General features: G+C 55.7%; 3 protein-coding genes across 6 annotated transcripts; 2 read left to right on the forward strand and 1 right to left on the reverse strand.

Moving 5' to 3' along the window:
* The first annotated feature begins 1,184 nt into the window (after positions 1-1,184).
* On the forward strand, positions 1,185-12,837 carry Lrch4 (leucine rich repeats and calponin homology domain containing 4). 3 transcript variants are annotated; one of them, XM_077106092.1, is made up of 18 exons: positions 1,185-1,454; positions 4,972-5,116; positions 5,256-5,382; positions 5,578-5,683; positions 8,419-8,555; positions 8,691-8,803; positions 8,939-9,038; positions 9,269-9,359; positions 9,452-9,528; positions 9,636-9,697; positions 9,800-9,925; positions 10,066-10,134; positions 10,212-10,321; positions 10,440-10,523; positions 10,744-10,829; positions 11,004-11,141; positions 11,233-11,310; positions 12,537-12,837. In XM_077106092.1, exons 1-18 carry the CDS (start codon positions 1,235-1,237, stop codon positions 12,639-12,641), a joined length of 1,974 nt encoding a protein of 657 aa, XP_076962207.1. In that variant the 5' UTR covers positions 1,185-1,234; the 3' UTR covers positions 12,642-12,837. The 3 variants fall into 3 exon arrangements, with proteins under 3 accessions (XP_076962207.1, XP_076962206.1, XP_076962208.1); XM_077106091.1 differs by lacking the exon at positions 12,537-12,837 and adding an exon at positions 11,583-12,215; XM_077106093.1 differs by lacking the exons at positions 9,800-9,925; positions 12,537-12,837 and adding an exon at positions 11,583-12,215.
* Positions 12,838-12,912: 75 nt separating this feature from the next.
* Positions 12,913-14,689, forward strand: Sap25 (Sin3A associated protein 25). Of its 2 annotated transcripts, XM_077106096.1 has the most exons (6): positions 12,913-13,357; positions 13,530-13,629; positions 13,729-13,818; positions 13,908-14,058; positions 14,167-14,264; positions 14,359-14,689. In XM_077106096.1, the coding sequence occupies exons 1-6, from the start codon at positions 13,212-13,214 to the stop codon at positions 14,656-14,658; spliced, it is 885 nt and encodes a 294-aa protein (XP_076962211.1). In that variant the 5' UTR covers positions 12,913-13,211; the 3' UTR covers positions 14,659-14,689. The 2 variants fall into 2 exon arrangements, with proteins under 2 accessions (XP_076962211.1, XP_076962212.1); XM_077106097.1 differs by lacking the exon at positions 13,729-13,818.
* Positions 14,690-14,867: 178 nt separating this feature from the next.
* Positions 14,868-17,521, reverse strand: LOC143638234 (insulin receptor substrate 2-B-like). Its single transcript, XM_077105943.1, has 2 exons — positions 16,747-17,521; positions 14,868-16,535 (listed from the first exon to the last, which is right to left on the reverse strand). The coding sequence occupies exons 1-2, from the start codon at positions 17,168-17,170 to the stop codon at positions 15,481-15,483; spliced, it is 1,479 nt and encodes a 492-aa protein (XP_076962058.1). The 5' UTR covers positions 17,171-17,521; the 3' UTR covers positions 14,868-15,480.
* Between the last annotated feature and the right edge of the window lie 2,024 nt (positions 17,522-19,545).

A 19,545-nucleotide genomic window follows, 5' to 3' on the forward strand; every position in this document is an offset into this window, starting at 1 on the left:
TGCAAAGGGTGGTATGACTTTTAAGGGGACAGAACAAGCACTTTCTGCTGCCTTTTGCATTTGGTTCCCTTTCTTCATATCATTCTGAGAAGTAAACAAGAGATTTTCGAGCAGACACTGTCCACTCTAAACAAAGAGGAAGTGAGGAAGGACCCCACGTAGAGGACTGAGACCTGGTTTTGGGTGCCAGCAGTCAGGGTCCTGCTGTTTGCTCTTGCTAACTCATCAACTTCTCTCTGCCTCAGTTTCCTCATCCGTAAAACGAAGGTCTTGTTCTACACCAAGAGGTCCTTTCTAGCCTCTAAAATCCTTAGGACGGGTGGTCACCATTCCTGCCCAGGGAAGCTTCTTTGGTGAAGCTCGCAGGCCAGGACATTCCCCCTCCGTGAGCTGGGGGTCTATAGGCTCAGGGAAGCCGCAGCCCTCTCTCCAGGGATGAGGGGAGTCAGTCTTCAGACTCCTCAGGCGGAAATAGCCCTGGGGCCTCTACAGCTGAGAACAACGCCTGTGAGCTGGCCTCGGGTTCTCACCGGCCTCTCTCACGCCCTCGACGCCAGCTAGCTTCCTAACATGTCCAACTTGTATACACTATCCAGCCCCTGCACCGCGGTCCCATCCGGCCCAGCGCGCGGCGCTCACTTTCTTTACCTCAGTCTCAAAGTTCTAGCTCACCCGCCTCCTCCTTAGCGAAGGGACCGCCTTCTCGCCCATGCTATTGGTAGGTAGAGCCGTCCCTCAGAGAAGAGGCCGGGCCAGGTTCCCTCCGGAGGCGCTAATTGGCCTTCTTGACAGTCACTCGCCTGTATCTGCTTGCGATTGGCCTTCGTTAGAAGAGGCCCACGTGCCTCCGGCTTGTGGTCTCTCAGTCTCTATCTCTCTTAGTAGAGCACCGGTGTCCCCGCCTCCTGGTAGGACCTGATTGGCTCCATCTCCAGTTCTGAGCATTGTGATTGGATGCGGCTGCGCGGGGTGGGCCGGCCCGGAGCGTCGGCCGTTGGCGAGCGCTCCATTCTCTCCCCCTCCCTCCCCTCTCCCGGCTCCTGCGCTGGAGGCTCCACCCCCCGGGCGGGTTCTGATTAGCGGCCTCCGACGCTTCTTCGGACCACGATTGGTCCGCCGAGTCCCTGACCCTGTTTCCTCCCCCTTGAGGCGACTACGGCGGCTCTAAGGAGGGGGAGGGGGAAGGAGGGACGGCCGGTCCCGTCAGTCAGGCAGCGGGAGCCGCCGGGAGCGGATGGCGGCGGCTGTAGCGGCCCCTCTCGCCGCCGGGGGTGAGGAGTCGGCAGCCACGATCCCCGTGCCAGGGTCTCCGGGTCTGCCCGGGAGCCGCAGCGCAGAGCGGGCCCTAGAGGAGGCCGTGGCCACCGGGACCCTTAACTTGTCTAATCGGCGCTTGAAGCACTTCCCCCGGGGCGCGGCCCGCAGCTACGACCTGTCAGACATCACCCAGGCTGGTGAGTGCGCCCGGCCCAGGGGATAACTGCGACCCTCATTTGCATAGCCCCGCCCCCTCTTGTTCCCCCTCCCCGCTTGCGAGTTTGACCCGCCCCTTCACCTGGCGGTGGGGGTGCACGCCCCTCCTGATTGGCATAAGACTGCGACCACCCCCTCCCTGCTGTAAGAACCACTGGACAATGAGCGCACTTCTAGTTTACACAGAACACCCAGAGTCTCTGGCCGAGCATTATGAGACACTTCCCCTCTTATTTGCATATTGCGCACCTGTAGAGTGGTCCCGCCCCTCACCTGGTTGGCTCATTTGCATGACCTCTTCAACCTTAGTTCCATAAAGCAGCCCCCATTAGGCTTTTCTAACTACACCTTTCTCTCCCTTCTCGTTGTCTCCAACTCCTTCCCCTCTTCCACCGAGATCTGAGCAGCCCCGGGCACCCGTTTCCCATGGATCGCTTCTAACAACGGGATGTTTTTGCTTACTTTGCCGTAGTCCCGCCCCCTAAAGTCCCAGACCCTCTCTACTCTTTACCCAGCCAGCCTATGGGAAAGAAGCAAATCTGCCTCCCTTAACTTCTCCCTATGCTCTTCCGCTCATTATCCCTGAACCCCTTATTTGAGACTCACTCTCTTTCCTGTGTCTATGAAGTCACTTTGGAGCCTGTGACCTCATAGGGATCCTAGAATTCCCTTTTCAATTTCTGCTTTTCCTCCGCGAAGGACTTGAGGCAGTTGCCAAAAGGAAATATATCTCCTAGCCGGGAGTGCTGGGCCCCTGGAGACTCCTCTTTCACATTCCGCCCTCAGAATCCCTCTAATCATGCTGTCTGCATCCTAGTGTCTGTTGAAGGTGGCTGGTGGGGGGTTCTACTTTGACAGGTGAGTCAGGCCTCAGCTGCTCAGGAGGCAACCTATGACCTTGGGCTGGCAGCTAGGGGTGGGGATCAGCAGAGAGGAGGATTGCATTCCCCAGCTCCACCCTAGCCTAGGCTGGGGTGTGAGGAACCTCCTCCACTTCTTCTTATCTTCAAGGCCAGGGCTCAGGGGCTGGATGAAAGAGTGCATTTTTCTTCAAGCAGGTGACTGACCACCTGTAAACACTCAGGCTGGTCCAACCACATACCCCCTCTACTGTTTTGGGGAGAACCAGTTTAAACCTCTTTGCTTTTCTTGTTCACTATGCTGTGAGTTCAGGAAATGGGTGAGCCCTACAAGCCATTTCTATCCTTCCCAGGCCTCCCTTCAACCCTCAAGCTCCAGATTGACCTCAGCAGCTGTGTGACACTTGCCGTCTGTTCCCTTTCCCCTCCCCATTGCTTGTTTTTTGACAAAGACCAAATGTTATTCTGTACTTTCATAGGGCTCTGTCTCAGTGAGTGGACTCTTGGGGAAAACTACCAAGAACTCCAGGGCCCCTCCCAACTCCTGCCCCCTCTCAGCTTCCTCCCCCAGCATTCCGGCTCAGGGTGCAGCCAGGGCTCCTTGTGTAGTGAAGCGGGAAAATCCCAGCTTCCTTAGAACCCCTGTTTGCCCTTCTCGGTCCTTTCAGGACTCGGTTCTAGACCAGGTAGGTTCCAGCTCATCCAGATCTCTCTCTTCTGTCCCCTTTCCCCAAATGGAGTGCTCCTAGCCTGGTGTGGAAAGGGGAAGTGATAAAAACACAGAGTTGCCCTTACCCTGCCCTCCACATCTCCTTGCTCTCTAACTCAGACAAACTGCTTCAGCAGTCTGCTGCCAAGTCATTCTGAACTCTCTCCTGCTGTTCATCTTCCCTGAATGTTTCCTATGCTTAGGTCCCTGAAACCCCATGGACTGTTCCCTGGGCCAAATAGTCCTAAGGTGGGGGAGGAAGGGCTGTTCTAGCAAAGGAGAAGTGTCGCTCATTCTCTCATAGACCACATCCTGTGCCCCCTGGGCCCTGCCTCCTCCAGCCTGGGCTCCCTTCCGTTCCTAGCTTACCCCATCAGAACTTGGTCTCCACCCCCCTTCATCCACATGCACACACACAAAATACATTTGTAGACACAGAGGAAGCAGGCAGGTGTTGAGTGCGGTTGGAGAAACAGATGCTGTCCTCCCACCCTCTCCGGAACCATCTTCTCTAGTGCTAGGTCTTCTGTCTGTGCACCGGGGCTGGAGTAGAGCAGGAGAGGGAGTGATTCTTGGGACATCAGACTGTCCTCACCCTAGCAAACAGAGCCTACCAGAAACAACCTGATGGATAATTTCCACTTGATTTCCTGTCACAAGACTCATTTCCTTGGGGAATATGTCCTAGCTTCTCCATACCCCCTCTGCTTTTGCTCCGTCCCTGGTCCCCCTCACACCACCAGAGGGCCCTCAAAGAAGTTCTGTTGCCTGGGACTTCCCCAGCAGGCCTGGGCCCCTCCCAGTGGAGACTGGGCTGAGCAAACAGACACTGACTTATATAGGTCTATGCAGCCAGTGTCTCCAGTCTGAAGGGCATCTCCAGTCCTGCCTCCTGGCACTGCCATGGCAAGACACTGCTTGAGATAGAGTGGGTAACAGCCCCTTCCCTCCTCTCACCTCCTCTTCCCTCTCTGTCCCTGTACTCCTTGACATGCTTGAGATAACATACAAAGGAGCCCGAACTCTTGAGGGCTGGGTCAGTCAGAGGGGAAGTAGAGGAAGGCCAGTGGCCTAGAAGAGGGTGAAAAGGAGGCCAACCCTGGGGCAGGGGAGCCTAGGGGGGAAGGACCTGAGGACACTGGCTCTCTGTTCATCTCAGCCTTCTCCTTTTGCCTCTCTGTCCTTGGGAGTATGGAACTTCATAGTCCTTTGATTCTGGGGCTAGTGAAAAACAAACAAACAAAAACTTGTATCCAGTGCTAGGGGCCTTTCTTAATCTCTAAAACCAGAATATAGTGACCCCTGGTTCTTCGTGTGTTGAAAACAGATTGAGGTTGAAGGAGACTCTGCTAGTAGTCCCCAGGTATTTTTCATATTCTCTCTCTGAGCTTTCCAGCCTGTCACTTTACTGTTTCTTTACTTCTTTCTTTCTTTACTTTTTTGGTGCTGGGACTTGAACCCAAGGCCTTGTGTATGCTAGCCACATGCTCTACCATGCCTTAGCTCCCATCTTACTGTTTTCTTGGGACCATAATCCTCTCCTGTGACCTTTTGCCTTCTATCTCTCCTGGCATCTCAGAACATAAGGGACTGTAAGAGTTACAAAATCCAGCCACCCTTCCAGGAGAGCTCTTCATCTGGAGATTGGAAGATGGCATTCATGGTGTATCTCTATCCTGCCCCAAATCTGGGCTTCTCCAGCCTGGTGACCTTAAGGTCTTTGCCTTCCATTTGCCTTTCTGGTCATGCTTGGTGTGTACTCCAGTTGGCAGAAGGCTTTGTTGTCTCTCCAGAAGCCCAGGTTTATGGGCTTGATTCTTTAGGTCTTCTGGGGATGGAGAGCAGTATGTCTGATTCAGAGGACATTCAAAGTACCCCTGTGCAGGACTGGCCTTTCCCCAGCTCTCCCCTGATACTTGATTTCCCCAGACCTGTCCCGGAACCGGTTTCCCGAGGTGCCTGAGGCAGCATGCCAGCTGGTGTCTCTGGAGGGCCTGAGCCTCTACCACAATTGCCTGAGATGCCTGAACCCAGCCTTGGGGAATCTCACAGCCCTTACCTACCTCAACCTCAGGTAGGGAGGCAGCTGGTCTTTATTGGCTTAAAGAACCAGTGCTCTTAGTACCCTGAATGACCCTTCCTGTCCCTGAAAAGTGGGCAGTGCTGGGATGCTGTGACTGGGGAGTGAGCCTGCTTCTTTTCTCCCTTCACAGTCGAAACCAGCTGTCATCACTGCCACCATACATCTGCCAGCTGCCCTTGCGAGTGCTTATTGTCAGCAACAACAAGCTGGGAGCCCTGCCTCCCGACATTGGCACCTTGGGAAGCCTGCGACAGCTTGTGAGGATGGGAAACAAGGCTAGAAGAGGGACTGTAGAGCCAGGCACTAGAGATCTTTGGGGGAGAATCTGGGGAAAGCAGGAAGTATCTTTGAGGAAAGGCTTGGACTAAAGGCCAGTAGCAAGGAAAGACAAGAGGACAGTTTCTGATGATCCTAGTCTGATGGCCCCTTTCCAGCTACTTTCTTGATTTCAGGATGTAAGCAGCAATGAGCTGCAATCCCTTCCTGTGGAGCTGTGTAGCCTTCGTTCCCTGCGGGATCTCAATGTTCGAAGGAATCAGCTCAGCACCCTGCCTGATGGTAAGGAAAATGAAGAATTGGATGAGGGGCATGCATGTGTGTGTGTTCGTCATCTCAGGCTGCTGCAACAAAGATACCATAGGCTGGGTGGCTTATAAACAACAGAAACTTATTTCTCAGTTTGGAAGCTAGGAGACCAAGATCAGGGTACCCATGTGGTCAGGTTCTGGTGAGAGCCCTCTTCTTATTGCCAAGTTTTCTGGGACTGCCAACTTTTAATTGTGGAAAGCAGGAAGGAGAACTGTCTGAGGTCTCTTTTATAAGAGCACTAATCCATTCTTGAGGGCTCTACCCTCATGACCTCCATTGCCACCCAAGTGACCCACACCATTTGTTTGATGATTACAATTTCAACATATGAATTTGGGGGAAACAAGCATTCAGTCTGAAATAATGCATCTACTTTGAAGAAGTCACAGGAAAGAAATGTTTAAAGAAGAATCATGTCTTAGTTGTACTGGGTTTTACAGTATTTAAAGCAAACTGTAAATGGTTTTATTTGCTATGTTCAAGCAACCCTCTGAGGCTGGTAAAGCATGGATTACAATCTCTGTTTTACAAATACGGGAACAGGCACAGAAAGGGGAGTAAGTGAGTGGGTTAGCTCCACGTAAAATCTCAAGGTTAGAAGGGGCCTTCACAGTCACCCAGTATCACCATTAACCCTACCTTGCTCTGCGCTTCCTCCCCAGGGCTCTGAATCAGAAGTCATGCTAAGCGGCCCCATTCTAGCCAGCTAATTGTGACATACCAACATTTGATAGCCTCTGCTTGGGAGAAGGCACACCTTCTTTTTTTTGGCAGCACTGTTTTTTGTGTGTGTGTGTGTGCATGCTTCCTGCATTTTACATAAAAGGCAGGTAGATGTGAGAGCCAAATAGATGTGGGTGATGTGATTAAGATCTGGGCCAACAATCAAGGGCTTAATGGTTTAATGGGGAAATTCATAGAGAACCATTAGAGCAGGATGCTGAGCCCTGGGAGCTAGAGGGGTGGCAGGGCTCTGCTTGGGAAACCTGAGGAGGACTTCTCCCCAGAGGCTCTGGCATAGCATAAACTGACCTTGGAAGGAGAATTCTCCATCCTTTATCCATGCAGAGGAACCACGATGTGCAAGGGTTGGAAATGGGAAGGAGCATCCTCCAGCAGGGAAGTGGTTGCAGTTAGAAGGGCAAGCCAGGCCAAGGCAGGAAGGGTATGACTTGGTTTTGAAGAACAAGAGTTCAGATGATTATTCATTTTCTTTGCCTTCCCCACCCTTTCCTATACCTTCTCTCTTTCTTATAAGTCAGTAGGCATCTTGAACCATATTCTGTTTCTGTAGCAAAATATCTGAAACCAAGTAATTTGTGAAGAACAGCATTTTAGACAGGTGCATTGTTGCATGACTATAATCCCAGTAACTTGGGAGGCTGAGGCAGGAGGATCACAAGTTAGAACTCAGCCTCAGTAATTTAGTGAGACCCTCAGTAACTTGATGAGACTCTCTATCAAAAAAATAAAAAGGACTGGGGATGCAGCTCAGTGGTAAAAGCACCCCTATGTTCAATCTCCAGTACCCACTCTGCCCTTAAAAAAAAGAATAACAGTTTTTGGCCCATGGTTCTGGAGGTTTGGAAGTCCAAGAGCAGAGCACCAGCATCTGCTCAGCAACTGGCAAGGCCCTTGTGCTGCATCACGTGGCAAGACAGCAAGCAAGCCAGAGAGAGCGTGCTTTTATAACAAAACCACTCCCTCAATAACCCATTAATCCATTAATCCATCAATGGATTAGTCCATTCATGAGGACAGAGCTCCCATGACCTAGTCACCTCCCGCAGGTTCTACCTCCAAACACCATTACATATGAATTTGGAGATTAGTTTCCAACTCATGAAATTTAGGGGACACATTCAACCCATAGCAATAGGTGTACAAATAAACATTTGTTCAGGACTTTCCCTGGGCCATAAAAAGAGATCCAAGCAAAATGCCTTGGGAACACACAGAAAGAGCAATGAATTCCATGACCCTGAGGTGTCTAGAAAGATTCATGGACCCTTAAGGTGAACCTTGAAAGATACATAGACTTGGAAGATGAAGTTGCATGTTATTTCCAGCTGAGTGCAGAGGATGTGGAAAGGCCCAGAAACTAAGAATCCAGATGGGCGGGCAGCAAGGTGGGAAATGGGAGTGCAGAGGGATCATGAAAGCCTTGGTCACGCTGGGATAGAGGCTGTGCTTTTGTATTCTGTGTCTAGGGCTGCCACAAATCCAGACTCTGCATTTTTGAGAAATAACAAAAGTCACCCTCTCTGTGGACAGACTGAGCCTTGCCCAAGGTGCAGGTCCTGGCTAGCACAGGGAGCTGAGGCTGCAGCCAGTGGGTGCTCTTGGGGAGGGCAGAGCTCAGGCCGCCTCAGTATTCCTGACTGCATGGCACAGGAAGATTTTGAGCAGTGGGTATCACTGTTTGACTCATGTCTTATGCTGATCACTTGAGAATGAGGGATCATTGCAGTATTGATAGACAGGTGAGGGCTGGGCGGGAACTCAAGTCTAGATAGGCCTTGTAGGGACCAAATGTGAATAAGAAGAGGACCAGGAAAATTGCTTCTGGGTACTGACCTGAGCCAGCTAGGGCAGAGGCTGTGATGGAGTCAGGGGTGACCAACCCACCAGAACAGAGGATGAGGAAGGGAGCACAAGGTCCCAGGCTCGGGTCTGCTCCTGACTCTTCCCTCACCCACCCCCAGAGCTAGGGGACCTTCCTCTGGTCCGCCTGGATTTCTCCTGTAACCGTGTCTCCCACATCCCGGTCTCCTTCTGCCGCCTCAGGCACCTGCAGGTCATTCTGTTGGACAGCAACCCCCTGCAATGCCCGCCTGCTCAGGTGAGGTGCTGGGTGGACCCTGGGGACAGGGATGAAGTTAGGCAGGAGTGGGGCCGTTACTGTGGTACCTTTTGGTAGCCAGATCTGGAAAGCTGCTTTTCCCCCTCACTCTCCTTCCTGCGCCTCCTCACGCAGATCTGCCTGAAGGGGAAGCTTCACATCTTTAAGTACTTATCAACAGAGGCTGCGCGTCGTGGGGCTGTCCTGGGGGACCTGGTCCCTTCCCGCCCCCCAAGTTTTAGTCCCTGGTAAGTCCCAGTGGGAAGGAAGGAAGCCTTTGCATTTTCATGCCCCCTCCTGGCCCCAGAGACCCCCTCATTTCCTGTAGGAGGATGTGGGTGCTGTCAGCATGGGGCTGACCAGGTCTCCCTGGCTGGCCCCAGCCCTGCTGAGGATTTATTCCCGGGACGGCGGTACGATGGTGGGCTGGACTCAGGCTTCCACAGCGTCGACAGCGGCAGCAAGAGGTGGTCTGGTAATGAGGTAAGGCTCTTTTCCAAGGGTGATTGGTGGTGGCAGCCCTAGGAGAGAACCTCTGCACTGGAGGGCATTTTGCTTTGTACCTCTGGCTCTCAGAGTGACAGGCAGTGGCTAGAGCTCTTCCTTCTCTCTGCCCACCATTCCAGACCCTACTCTCAGTCCCTCACAAGACCCCCTGTGAATCCCCAGCACTGCAGAGAGCCCACCTCCCATATGTGCTTCTGCCTTTACAGTCAACAGATGAATTTTCAGAGCTGTCATTCCGGATCTCAGAGCTGGCCCGGGAACCTCGGGCCCCCAAAGAACGGAGAGAAGATGGCTCTGGTGAGTAGTGGAGTGGGGCCAGGGAGGCACAGGGAGGATGAGGGCCCAAAGGCCCCCATCTGCTTGCTGACTGATGTTTTCTTCCCCTCCAGCTGATGGAGACCCAGAGCAGGTTGACTTCATTGACAGCCATGTCCCTGGAGAAGATGAAGAGCGAGGTGCTGCTGAGGTGAGGACCAGCCATTCCCCTCCTCCAGGAGGGGAGCTGGAGGGAGGGAGGTGGTGCAGACTCTGGGGACCAGGGATTCCTTCAGCTTTATGGTGTTCTCTCTTCAGGAACAGCGGCCACCTGAATTAAGCCCTGCGGCAGGGGACGGGGAGAGGGCACTGAGCAGCAGGTAGCCCAGCTCCTAGCCCACATTGCCCTATATTGTAGTCCCTGGGCCCCTCCCCTTTCCCTGACTGCCAGTATTTCTTTCTTGCTTTGTCTTCATTCTTAGGCGGGAGGAACCGGCAGGGGAGGAACGGCGGCGCCCTGACACTTTGCAGTTGTGGCAGGAGCGTGAACGGCGGCAGCAGCAGCAGCAACAGCAGAGTGGGGGGTGGGGGGCCCCCAAGAAGGACAGGTGTGGGTTTAGGACAGACTGGAGCTATTGCTGGACAGTGGGTCTGGGACTGGGTGGACACAGGCACCTCCCGAGCTGCTCTGCCCCTCAGGTCCGTGGGGTGCCTGGCACAGCTGACTCCCCCCTCTTCCTTCTTCCAGTTTCCTGAAGCTGGGGATCAGGGCTGCTGGGGGAGGTGCTGCTGCCTCATCCACTCAGGCTACCTACAAGTAGGTTTCGTCCCTGTGACCTCTGCCCACAAACCTTTTCCTTGATCCTCCCCTTTAATTCCCTTTCTGTCTCTCAGTGGGCTGCCTAAGTCTAATACCATACAACCACAACCGGGAACTTCAGGGGGGCAGGGAATCCCCGTGCCTGCCCCTCCCCCCCAGGAATCCCTGCCTATGACTGGACCAGGTAGGACAGAGACTTTGGGAAGAGATGGGGGTGATTGGGACCTGGTGTTGTGAGGGAAGAATGGGACACTGAGGGGATGTCTTTTTCACCTGTCCTTCTCCCTGACTTTGGTCCCTAGCGACAGCACCTATTCCCCGGCCACTGGGCTCCATTCAGAGACCAAACAGTTTCCTCTTCCGTTCCTCCTCTCAGAGTGGTTCAGGTGGGTCTCCCCGTTCTCCCCAGTACTGCCTACCTTCAGCAAGCCCTGACCATGAGACTAGTGCCACACACTGGTCTATAAGCTTTCTGGGTCTGTTGTCCCTTTGTGTTGAAAATCCCACAAGCAGAGAGACAAGAAGTGTGGGTGCCGGACACTGACAGCTGGCTGCAAAGTCAATGGTGTGTAGTGGAGACAGCCCATGCCTTCCTCTTCTTCTTAGGCCCGTCCTCCCCGGACTCTGTTTTGAGACCTCGGCCAGCACCCCAGGTTCCAGATGAGAAGGAATTAATGTCTCAAGTGCGCCAGGTAAGCAAAGGTAGAACCTTCAGGGACTGGGCCTGGGCTCAGCATGGTGCCTCCTCCAGCTTCTTCCCATCCTCAACACCCTTTCTCACCCTGGCCCTCCTGTGAGGTAGAAGAGGGGAACTTGTGCATTCCCTATTGACTGACCCCATCTGCCTCTCTCTCCCTTACTCCCAGGTCCTTGAGTCACGGCTGCAGCAGCCCTTGCCTGAGGACCTGGGCGAGGCTCTGGCCAATGGGGTCATCCTCTGTCAGTTGGCCAATCAGCTACGGCCTCGCTCCGTGCCCTTCATTCATGTACCCTCACCTGCTGTGGTCAGTTGGGGTGCAGGGAGGAAATAGGGAATGGGTCAGGGACTTCTGTGGCCTCTCCCTTACTCTCTTTTCTTTCTTTACCCACCCTCAGCCAAAGCTCAGTGCCCTCAAGTCTCGGAAGAATGTGGAGAGTTTCTTAGAAGCCTGTCGAAAAATGGGGGTACCTGAGGTATGAATGGGGGCTATTGTCTGCTGTAGAGGGTGGAAGCATCCTGGGCTCAGCTGGTCACATTGCATGGATGGCAGGGTTCTGTTCACAGGGGTGTCTGCTCCTAGAGGAAGCATATCACATGCTACCACCCGCACGTCTCCCAGCCCTGCATGTCTGCATGTTGGCATGGCTCTGGCCTTGGCATGTGAGGGCAGGGGTGGGAAGGGCTGGCTGCTGCTGCTGACATCTGTCCTTTGTCCTTGTCCATCTGCCCTACCTTCCCTTCCCAGGCTGACCTGTGCTCGCCCTCGGATCTCCTCCAGGGCACCACCCAGGGGCTGTGGACCACATTAGAGGCTGTGAAGCGGGTGGGGGGCAAGGCCCCCCCGCCTGTCTGGCCCCCCTCTGGTCTGGGTGGCTTCGTCTTCTTCTACGTCGTCCTCATGCTGCTGCTCTGTGTCGTCTACACCTGGCTCCTGGGTTCCTAGGACTGAAGTCACCCCCTATTTCTATTTATAAGACTCCTGTTCAACCCCATCCCCACCAGTGGTGCCTTCAGCCCCTACCAAAGACACTAGTGTACCCCCCTCACAAACACTGACCTCAGAGGCCCCACTCTGGTATCCCCAGAGCTGGGCCCCCTGCCTCTGGGCCCCCTCCTGTAGCCCCTCACTCACTGCCCCTCACCCTCAGTGCTGATGGTGCCTTCCTGTCCTTTTCCCACCCAGCCAGGCCCCGCCCTCTGACCCCCCACCCCCGGAGAGGCGGGAGCTTGGTTCTTCCTTCCCCTCCTTTCTTCTCCCCCCCACTGGCTGCTATGGGGGTCTAAATTATCTCTATTTTGTAGAGAGAACTCTATATTTGTAGCGGATGTGGGGCCCAGGCTGGGTCCCTGGCTCTGTGTATAAACTGTACAGACTGTGGCTGCCTGTGTGTTTGCATCTGCTCCTCCTGTGGCCAGGCCCAGTCCTGATGGGGCTCCTTGGGCTCCATGTGCCAGCTTGCCTGTTCCAGCATTTGCCTCTGGAAATGACAGGTCTCCCCTGCCCCCTGAACCTTGGTCCTGTATGTTACCTCCTTTTTGTTACCTGCTGACAGCTTTCATGTGCATCATTTGTCCCCAAGCTGTGGACACAGTGTCTACCAGGATGTCCCTGACCTTCACCTCTTAACACCTTGCCCGGGACAGGGAACCTGAGTGGAGGGGGTACCAGGGGGAAATTAACCTGGGCCCCTCCCCCCAGGAGTCCCTGTGCCAGCCCCACCACATCCTGGAAGAGGAGGCAGCCCCTGGAAGGGGTCTCCCCCACATCGTTGCTGTCCTCCACGCACTGCTGGAACGGTCTTAGGGGTGGAGGTAGGGGTGCAGGGCCACCTGACCCCGGAACCGAAGACCTCACTAACAAGGACTTGGTGAGGGTGGCCTCCGGCCTGACCCTGAGCCTGGGGCTCCCCTCTGCCCTGGAGCCTCCTGCAGCTGAGGGTCTGGATGGAAGACCCGACATGATGTTGTGAGCGCAATAAAAAGAAGCTGGAAGCCCCCTAGGTTGGCCCTCAGGTGTGAGTGTGTCTGTCAGGGAGTGGCGGGAACTTGGACGCCCTTCTCCACAGGGCAGGCGGGGCCTGAAGTGCCCTCCTGAGCGCGTCCATGCGGGGGCCCGGGGCGGGGTCGGGCTGGTGGGCCCCGCCGCCAGAGGGCGCCGGTGGAGCCCAGCTGGAGCACGCGCCACGTGGTAGGGAGACGGCGCTGGCGTCGGGTGAGGCGTCGTGGTGAGGCGTGGTGGCGAGGCCTCGGAAGTGGGCCGTGGACCTAGGCTTGTGCACACTGCCCGGCTGTAAGTTGAGGGAGGCCGAGCGGGGCCCGCGGGAAGCAGACGTGGGGGCACAGCGGCGCTGCCCCGCGCTCCCCCAGACGCAGCATGTTGCCCTGGCCGCCTCAGCCATGGGGCACAGGCAAGGAGGAGTCGCAGGAGGAACCAGGCCCCTTGGCGGGCAGTGACCAAGGGGAGGCCTGGAGCTCTGGAGAGGAAGCTCCGGGAGAGCCAGGAACACCCCCACAGGACAGGTGAGGGGCTTGGCTGGGGCCTCTGGGGGGCAAACAACAGGGGACCCTCCGCCTTTGCCCAGCACCTTAACTTCAGTCTCCCCTGGGATCAGGCACACTTGGCCTTGCCACTAAGCCCAAGGAAGTGTTTGGAAAGGGGACGGTGAGTGAAGCATCTCCTTCTCTTGCCCAGCCAGCAGCCCCAGGCCCTGGGCCTTTCCTGGAGCAGGAGAGAACAGCAGCTGGCCCGCCACCCCCAGGCCAGGCTACCCAGCAGTCCCCAGAAACCCCAGGTAGGCACAGGCCTGGCTGCCTCTACCCTCAAGACCGGCTCCCTGACTCTGAGCCTGTTCTAATCTCTTCAGTTGCCCCCCCTCCCACTTTCCCCCCAGGTGGCTTGGGAGGTGGCCCCCTCAAGGATGACCCTGCTGTCACCCTGGGACCCCAACTATGAGGCCAAACCAAGACCTTGGCTGGTGTGGGTGAGTTGGGAGGACTGTGTGGCTCTGGCTCAGGGTGGCAGGATGTCCTGGGAAGGGACTGAGGCTCCAGTGACTTTCCTGCTCCACAGGGGTCCAGCTGTGGGTCAGGTGCCTCCTTCTCAGGCCGGACACTGTGTCATCCCTCCTTCTGGCCCATGTATGAGGTCTCAGGCAGGGCTGCCAGGCCCCTGGCCCCCACTCCAGGGCATCAGAATGAAGAGCAGTCGCCCAGGGATGCAGGTACTTCCCTAGTGCTTTCCGTTCCCGAGGAGTAGTCTAGACTCCACTAGCATCCTGGTGCTGGGTTGGGAGCCCCCTGCTGCCCCCCTAGCAGGCTCTCTTCCTCAGGGCTCCCAGTGATGTGCTGTGAAGATGTCTTTCTTTTGGACCCTCTGCTACCCTGTGGGCAGCGTGTACCCCTGTACCTGTCTGAGCCCCCTCAGCAGGTGAGAGTGACTGTCCTCTGCCACCCTGACACCCCTCCTCCACTGAGCCTTTCTTTGGAGCCTGGGAGGAAACATTTCTCTTCTCTCTCCTCAGAACATGGGCTCGCTGAAGCTGCTGCTGCCGCCCCCAATAATGTCCCCCTCAGTCTGCCCCTCTGCATCCCAGGGCTGCTCCACTGCTTGGCTCAGTGGGCCGGAATTGATCGCCCTCACTGGCCTGCTGCAGATGAGTCAGGGGGATCCGAGACCCAGCTCCCCGCCAGCTTCCCCAGTCCCTGCCAGCTGCACAGCCCCTGTTCCTGTTTCTGACCACCCAGGCCCCAGTGGTAGCCAAAGCTGTTCTGGAAACACTGACCCACCACTTCCACAGACCCAAGACACCCATTGTCCATAGCCCCCTGGGGCAGAGTGGGCCTCCCACTTCACCAGGCAGGTTCTGTTGACAATAAAACTGTTGGTTTGCAAAACAAGCTCCCTGTGACAGGTGGCAGAATAGAGGCAGGAGTGGCCTCTCGTCCTCTACCATGTCATTGACTGTCCTTCCCTCAAATTCTTGTCTCTCATTGCCCCATCACCATGGGGCAGGGAAATCCACCAACCTAGGACAGTTACCCAGCAGGGTACCTTTAATAGGTGGGGGGTGGTCCACAGTACAGAGTTGGGGATGAACCTATAGGAAGCAAGGACTTGGTCAGCTCTGCTGGCTTGTGCTTGACTGGGAGAGGTGGACTAAGAAGGAGGCCGGGTGTTTTAAGATCCTTCCATTCTTCTTGAGCTAGGGCCCCAGGAGTTCATACTAAGGCGCCGCAGGTGTGTGCAGGAACACCAAGCCAAACGGGAACCTTCATTTGTGGCCTAAGAGCCCACCTGAGTCTGATTCTCTAGGAACTCTTTAGGGAAACAGGATCAGAGTTTCAATTGAGAAAGTCCAGAAGTTTGTAATTTGGGGAAGAGGTAGGTGTGGGGTTGTGGGGAGGTAGAAGAGGTTCTAGAATTCTCTCCCTTAAAAGAACAGAGCTGGCCAAGGGGCAACCCTGTGCCTCTGCAAGTCTCAGATTGAAGGTCAAGACTTTGGCCTTTTAGTCGCGGTAGGGGGTGTTAGAAGGCATGAGCGGGATGGGGGACATTGGTAACTTTGCCGAGTTTCACATTCTTCCGCTGGCCAGTGCAGGGGGCGGGGGGGGGGGGGTCTGCTCACTGGCGCCTCCCAGAGGTTCTAGAACTCGATGCGCGCGTAGCTGTGCGGGCCGGCCCTTGGGCCGTGGCCACGAGCGTCTAGAGGAGGGACCAGGTCCAGATCGACATAATTGAGGTAGCCATCGGAGGGCGCCAGCCTAGCAGTGTCCTTTTCTACCAAGTCTGGAGTCCCATACTTAATGCACACGTACTCCCCAGCCAGCTTTGACGGCGGCAGAGAGCAGGGCCGAGCACCTGCAGGTCCCCAGCCGTCCCTGATGCTGCTATGCTCTGGTGCAGACTTCTGGGCCTTGGACTTGTAGGAAAAGCGCTCTGGTGGAAAGCTCTTCATGGGCATGTACTCCGTGCCTCCCCAATCTGGAAGGGTCTGGTGGGCAGTACCGCTGTCAGCGAGAGGAAGACCTGAGGGCCCCATTACCACATAGCCGTCTGCCTCTCTAACCCCCATGTGCTCATAGTCACTCCTGGCTCCCATAGTAATGTAGCCCGCACCCCCATCGGACTCCTTGGGGTACGAAGCTGCCACTCCCAGCCTTGCCAAGGTCTTAAGGGTTGCTTGCTCCATCCTCTCAACCAAGCCTCTTGGCTGGGCTGCAGAGGCTGGGGATTCATAAGGTTGGGGGACAGGGGGTCTGGAGATGCTCTTTGGAGGATCCCTGGACGGTGGCTCAGACCTGCCACTGGCACTGCCTCCGAGTCTCTTCATAGCGGCCAGGACTGTCTCGTGGATGCTTTGGGCCACCACAGAATCGGGTGCCTGCAGCCACAGTTCCCCGGGACCCGTGGGCGCCGAGCGGCCAAGCTCCAGGAAGAAGAAAGAGTCTGCGTGGCCGCATCGGCGCACGCTGAGCAGGGATAGGCGCAGGGCGGGTGGCGACAATGCCTGGGTGTCCCGGGATCCTCTGCCCCCCGGCTTCCGCAGTAGGCTCAGGGACCCGGAACCCAGGCATAGGCGGTAGTCGCCGCTGCCCAGGCCTCGTGTTCGCCCCAGACCCTTGGGCCGCAGCGTCACAGGCCAGACGTCCTGGAACGGAGCGAGGATCAAGGCCCCGGGGTCTTCGTGGGAGCTGGGACCTGGAAGGACAACGGGCTGATCACAGGGGATTCCTTGGGCGGGAGGTTGGAGTCACCGTCCCCGGAGAATTGGAGACGTGTAAACGTTTAATATTTGAACTTTCGGGAGTTGACCTGTGAGAGGGACAGGTTTCGGATAAACCAGGTCTGCAACCCACCGCCCTAACCCTCCTGGTGGCCCGGGGCTTGTCAACCCGAGTTCCAGCCTCACCCGCGGCGGCGGCGGCGGCGGCGGCGGCGCGCACCTCGAGCATGGCATTGTACCACACCTGTTGCTCCGCCTCGCTGGCCGCTGCGACGCCCAGACTGCTGTCGCGCGTGTAGAGAACGATCAAGTGGCGCTGGCGCGCGTCCGCGCGCTTACTGATGGTGCACGCGCCCGCCAGGCTCACGCTGCGCCGGGGCCGCGCCCCGCCGCTACAGCCCAAGCGGAACTTCTTCTCATTCTCGTAGCACTCGAGGCGCGGCGGGTCCTCCCGCAGCACGAAGAATCGGCGGCGCTGGGACTTCTGCTTCCGTAGGTGGCCGCAGAGCCGCACGTCTGCCGGACAGGGCCAGGGCAGCGGCGGGCAGAGGGGCACGTCCGCTGACTCCAACTCCTGGGTGGCTGTGGGGCCGCCGTCTGCGGCGTTCATCCCGGGCCACAGGCAATAAAGTGGCCGGGGAATAGCCGATCCGCTGGATCTCGTTCCCTGGGCCGGTGGGAAAGGCCAGCAGAGGTGGGGTTGAAGTGTCAGGTCCAGGAGGGAAAGCAGCGACCTCACAGGCTGCGACCGTCTAGGTGCCGGCGACTCTCCACGGCTCTCTAAAGTTTGGAACACACACACAGCGTGTGTCTCAGTGGTCGCCCAGTAGCCGTGACACCCGGCGCTCCCTAGGGCCTCCGCGGTTGACCCAGCTGGGTCCCGTCCCTCCCGCCCTATGCTGACCTGCTGCCGGAATCCCCACCCACTCGAGGTTTGCCCTCGCTCACCCGGGCTCAGGAGTTGGAGTCGGCAAGTGGAGAAGAGGGGTCCTGCGCCCCTGGGGACGATGCCTTAGCAGGGGAGGGGACTGTGCGGACGTCTCCGCCAATCAACTGACCAGTTGTGGGGGCGGAGAAGGGCAGCGCCTGATGCAGGCAGGAGTTACGCGAAAGCAAAGTGTGAGGCGGGTGTGATTGGACTTCGCGGTGATGGCGCTAGCGATTAGAGGGTGGCCAAGAGGGCCATCCTTACAGCAGCCTCCCCTCCGGCCTTAATTACTCCACTGGACCACTAGGTGTCGGTCTCCTGTGTACACTCTTCCCATTCAGAGATGATTTTGTGCTTTTTCCTGCAAATCGCCCCTACAGCCATGGCTGCTGAGCTGTGGGCTGGTCTGATTTCTGAGTTGCAGGTTCAGTTTCTCTGTGGGTTTGGGGTGACAGGAGGTGTCTTGGGATAGGTAGACTTCTGGACTGGTCTTTGTGCACAGATCATACCCCCCAGAATCCCTAAGTAGCCACCAAAGGACCTGCAGAGAAAGAGGCCATGTCTCAGGGACACCTCCATGCTTTTCCATTGCTCTCAGCCCCCTCCTCACCATCACACCCCAAAAATGCTACCTGGACCAGCTGAAGACTCTGCTCACAGAAGTGTGGGCTCCCTGGTGCATGTCCTCTTTTCCCTTTGCATACTGAGAAGTTTGGCTGGGGCTGGAGGGTTGGACATTTTTGTGCCTCAATTCTGCTCTCAGGACCACTGCACAGTTCAGGGGAAGGATAGTGCTGGCCAGTGCACACCTTCAGACAAGCCCAGGTGACACATAAAGTCTCATAAGGATGGGGCCTTATCAGAATTCAGTGGAGTTCATGATCTTATTCCCATGGGCAAGCAATATTACTGCAGGGGAAAACTGTGGGCCTGATGGGGAAGAGGCCAAGCTGTGGTTTCTGTTAAAGAAGGTATTGGGCTGGGAGTGGTGGCACACGCCTGTAATCCCAGCATCTCTGGAGGCTGAGGCAGGAGGATTGCAAGTTCAAAGCCAGATCTGGCAACTTAGCGAGACCCTGTCTCAAAATAAAAAGGGTTGGGGATGTGGCTGTGACTCAGTAGTTGAATGCCCCTGAGTTCAATCCCCAGTACAAGAAAAAGAAAAAAGGTATTGGGAAAGGGCTCCCTCAGATAGAGAACAGAAACAAGGGAACCTGGTTCTTTTTCTTAGACTAGTTCTTTTTTTTTTTTTTTTTTTAATTTTTGTTTTTAAAGACGAGAGAGAGAGAGAGAGAGAGAGAGAGAGAGAGAGAGAGAGAAAGAGAAAGAGAGAGAATTTTTTAATATTTATTTTTCAGTTTTTGGTGGACACAACATCTTTATTTGTATTTGGTGCTGAGGATTGAACCCGGGCCTCACGCATGCCAGGTGAGTGCGCTACCGCTTGAGCCACATCCCCAGCCCTTAGACTAGTTCTTAAAGGCAGCCTGAGCAGAAGAGGGCAGGGCTTCCTGAAAATGGAGCCCTTTTCCGAGCTGAATACTGGAGAAGACAGCCTGCAGTGTGTGGTACTGGGATCCCTTAGCACCTTTCCTTTTTTTGGGGGGTGGGTACCAGGGATTGAACTCAAGGGCACTCGGACACTGAGCCATATATCCAGCCCTGTATTATATTTTTTAAAAATATATTTTTTAGTTGTAGATGGATACAATACCATTATTTATTTATTTTTATGTGGTGCTGAGGATTGAACCCAGTGCCTCATATGTGCTAGGCAAGTGCTCTACCACTTACCTATAACCCCTGCCCCCCTATTTTGTATTTTATTTAGACACAGGGTTTCACTGAGTTCAGCACAACTTGCTTTGAACTCATGAAACTTCTGCCGCAGCTTTCCAAACTGCTGGGATTACAGGCATATGCCATCACACCTGGCCCTTGAGCACTTTTTCAAAGGCCATGCTGAGAGCAAGATGCAGGGAACCAACCAACATTTCCAATGATGGGTGGATGGGCATTTGGCAATGTGTGCAGGGTCTGCTCAGGTGTCTGTTGGT

This window comes from Callospermophilus lateralis, chromosome 19, assembly GCF_048772815.1.
Source record: "Callospermophilus lateralis isolate mCalLat2 chromosome 19, mCalLat2.hap1, whole genome shotgun sequence".
Taxonomy (NCBI): Eukaryota; Metazoa; Chordata; class Mammalia; order Rodentia; family Sciuridae; genus Callospermophilus; species Callospermophilus lateralis.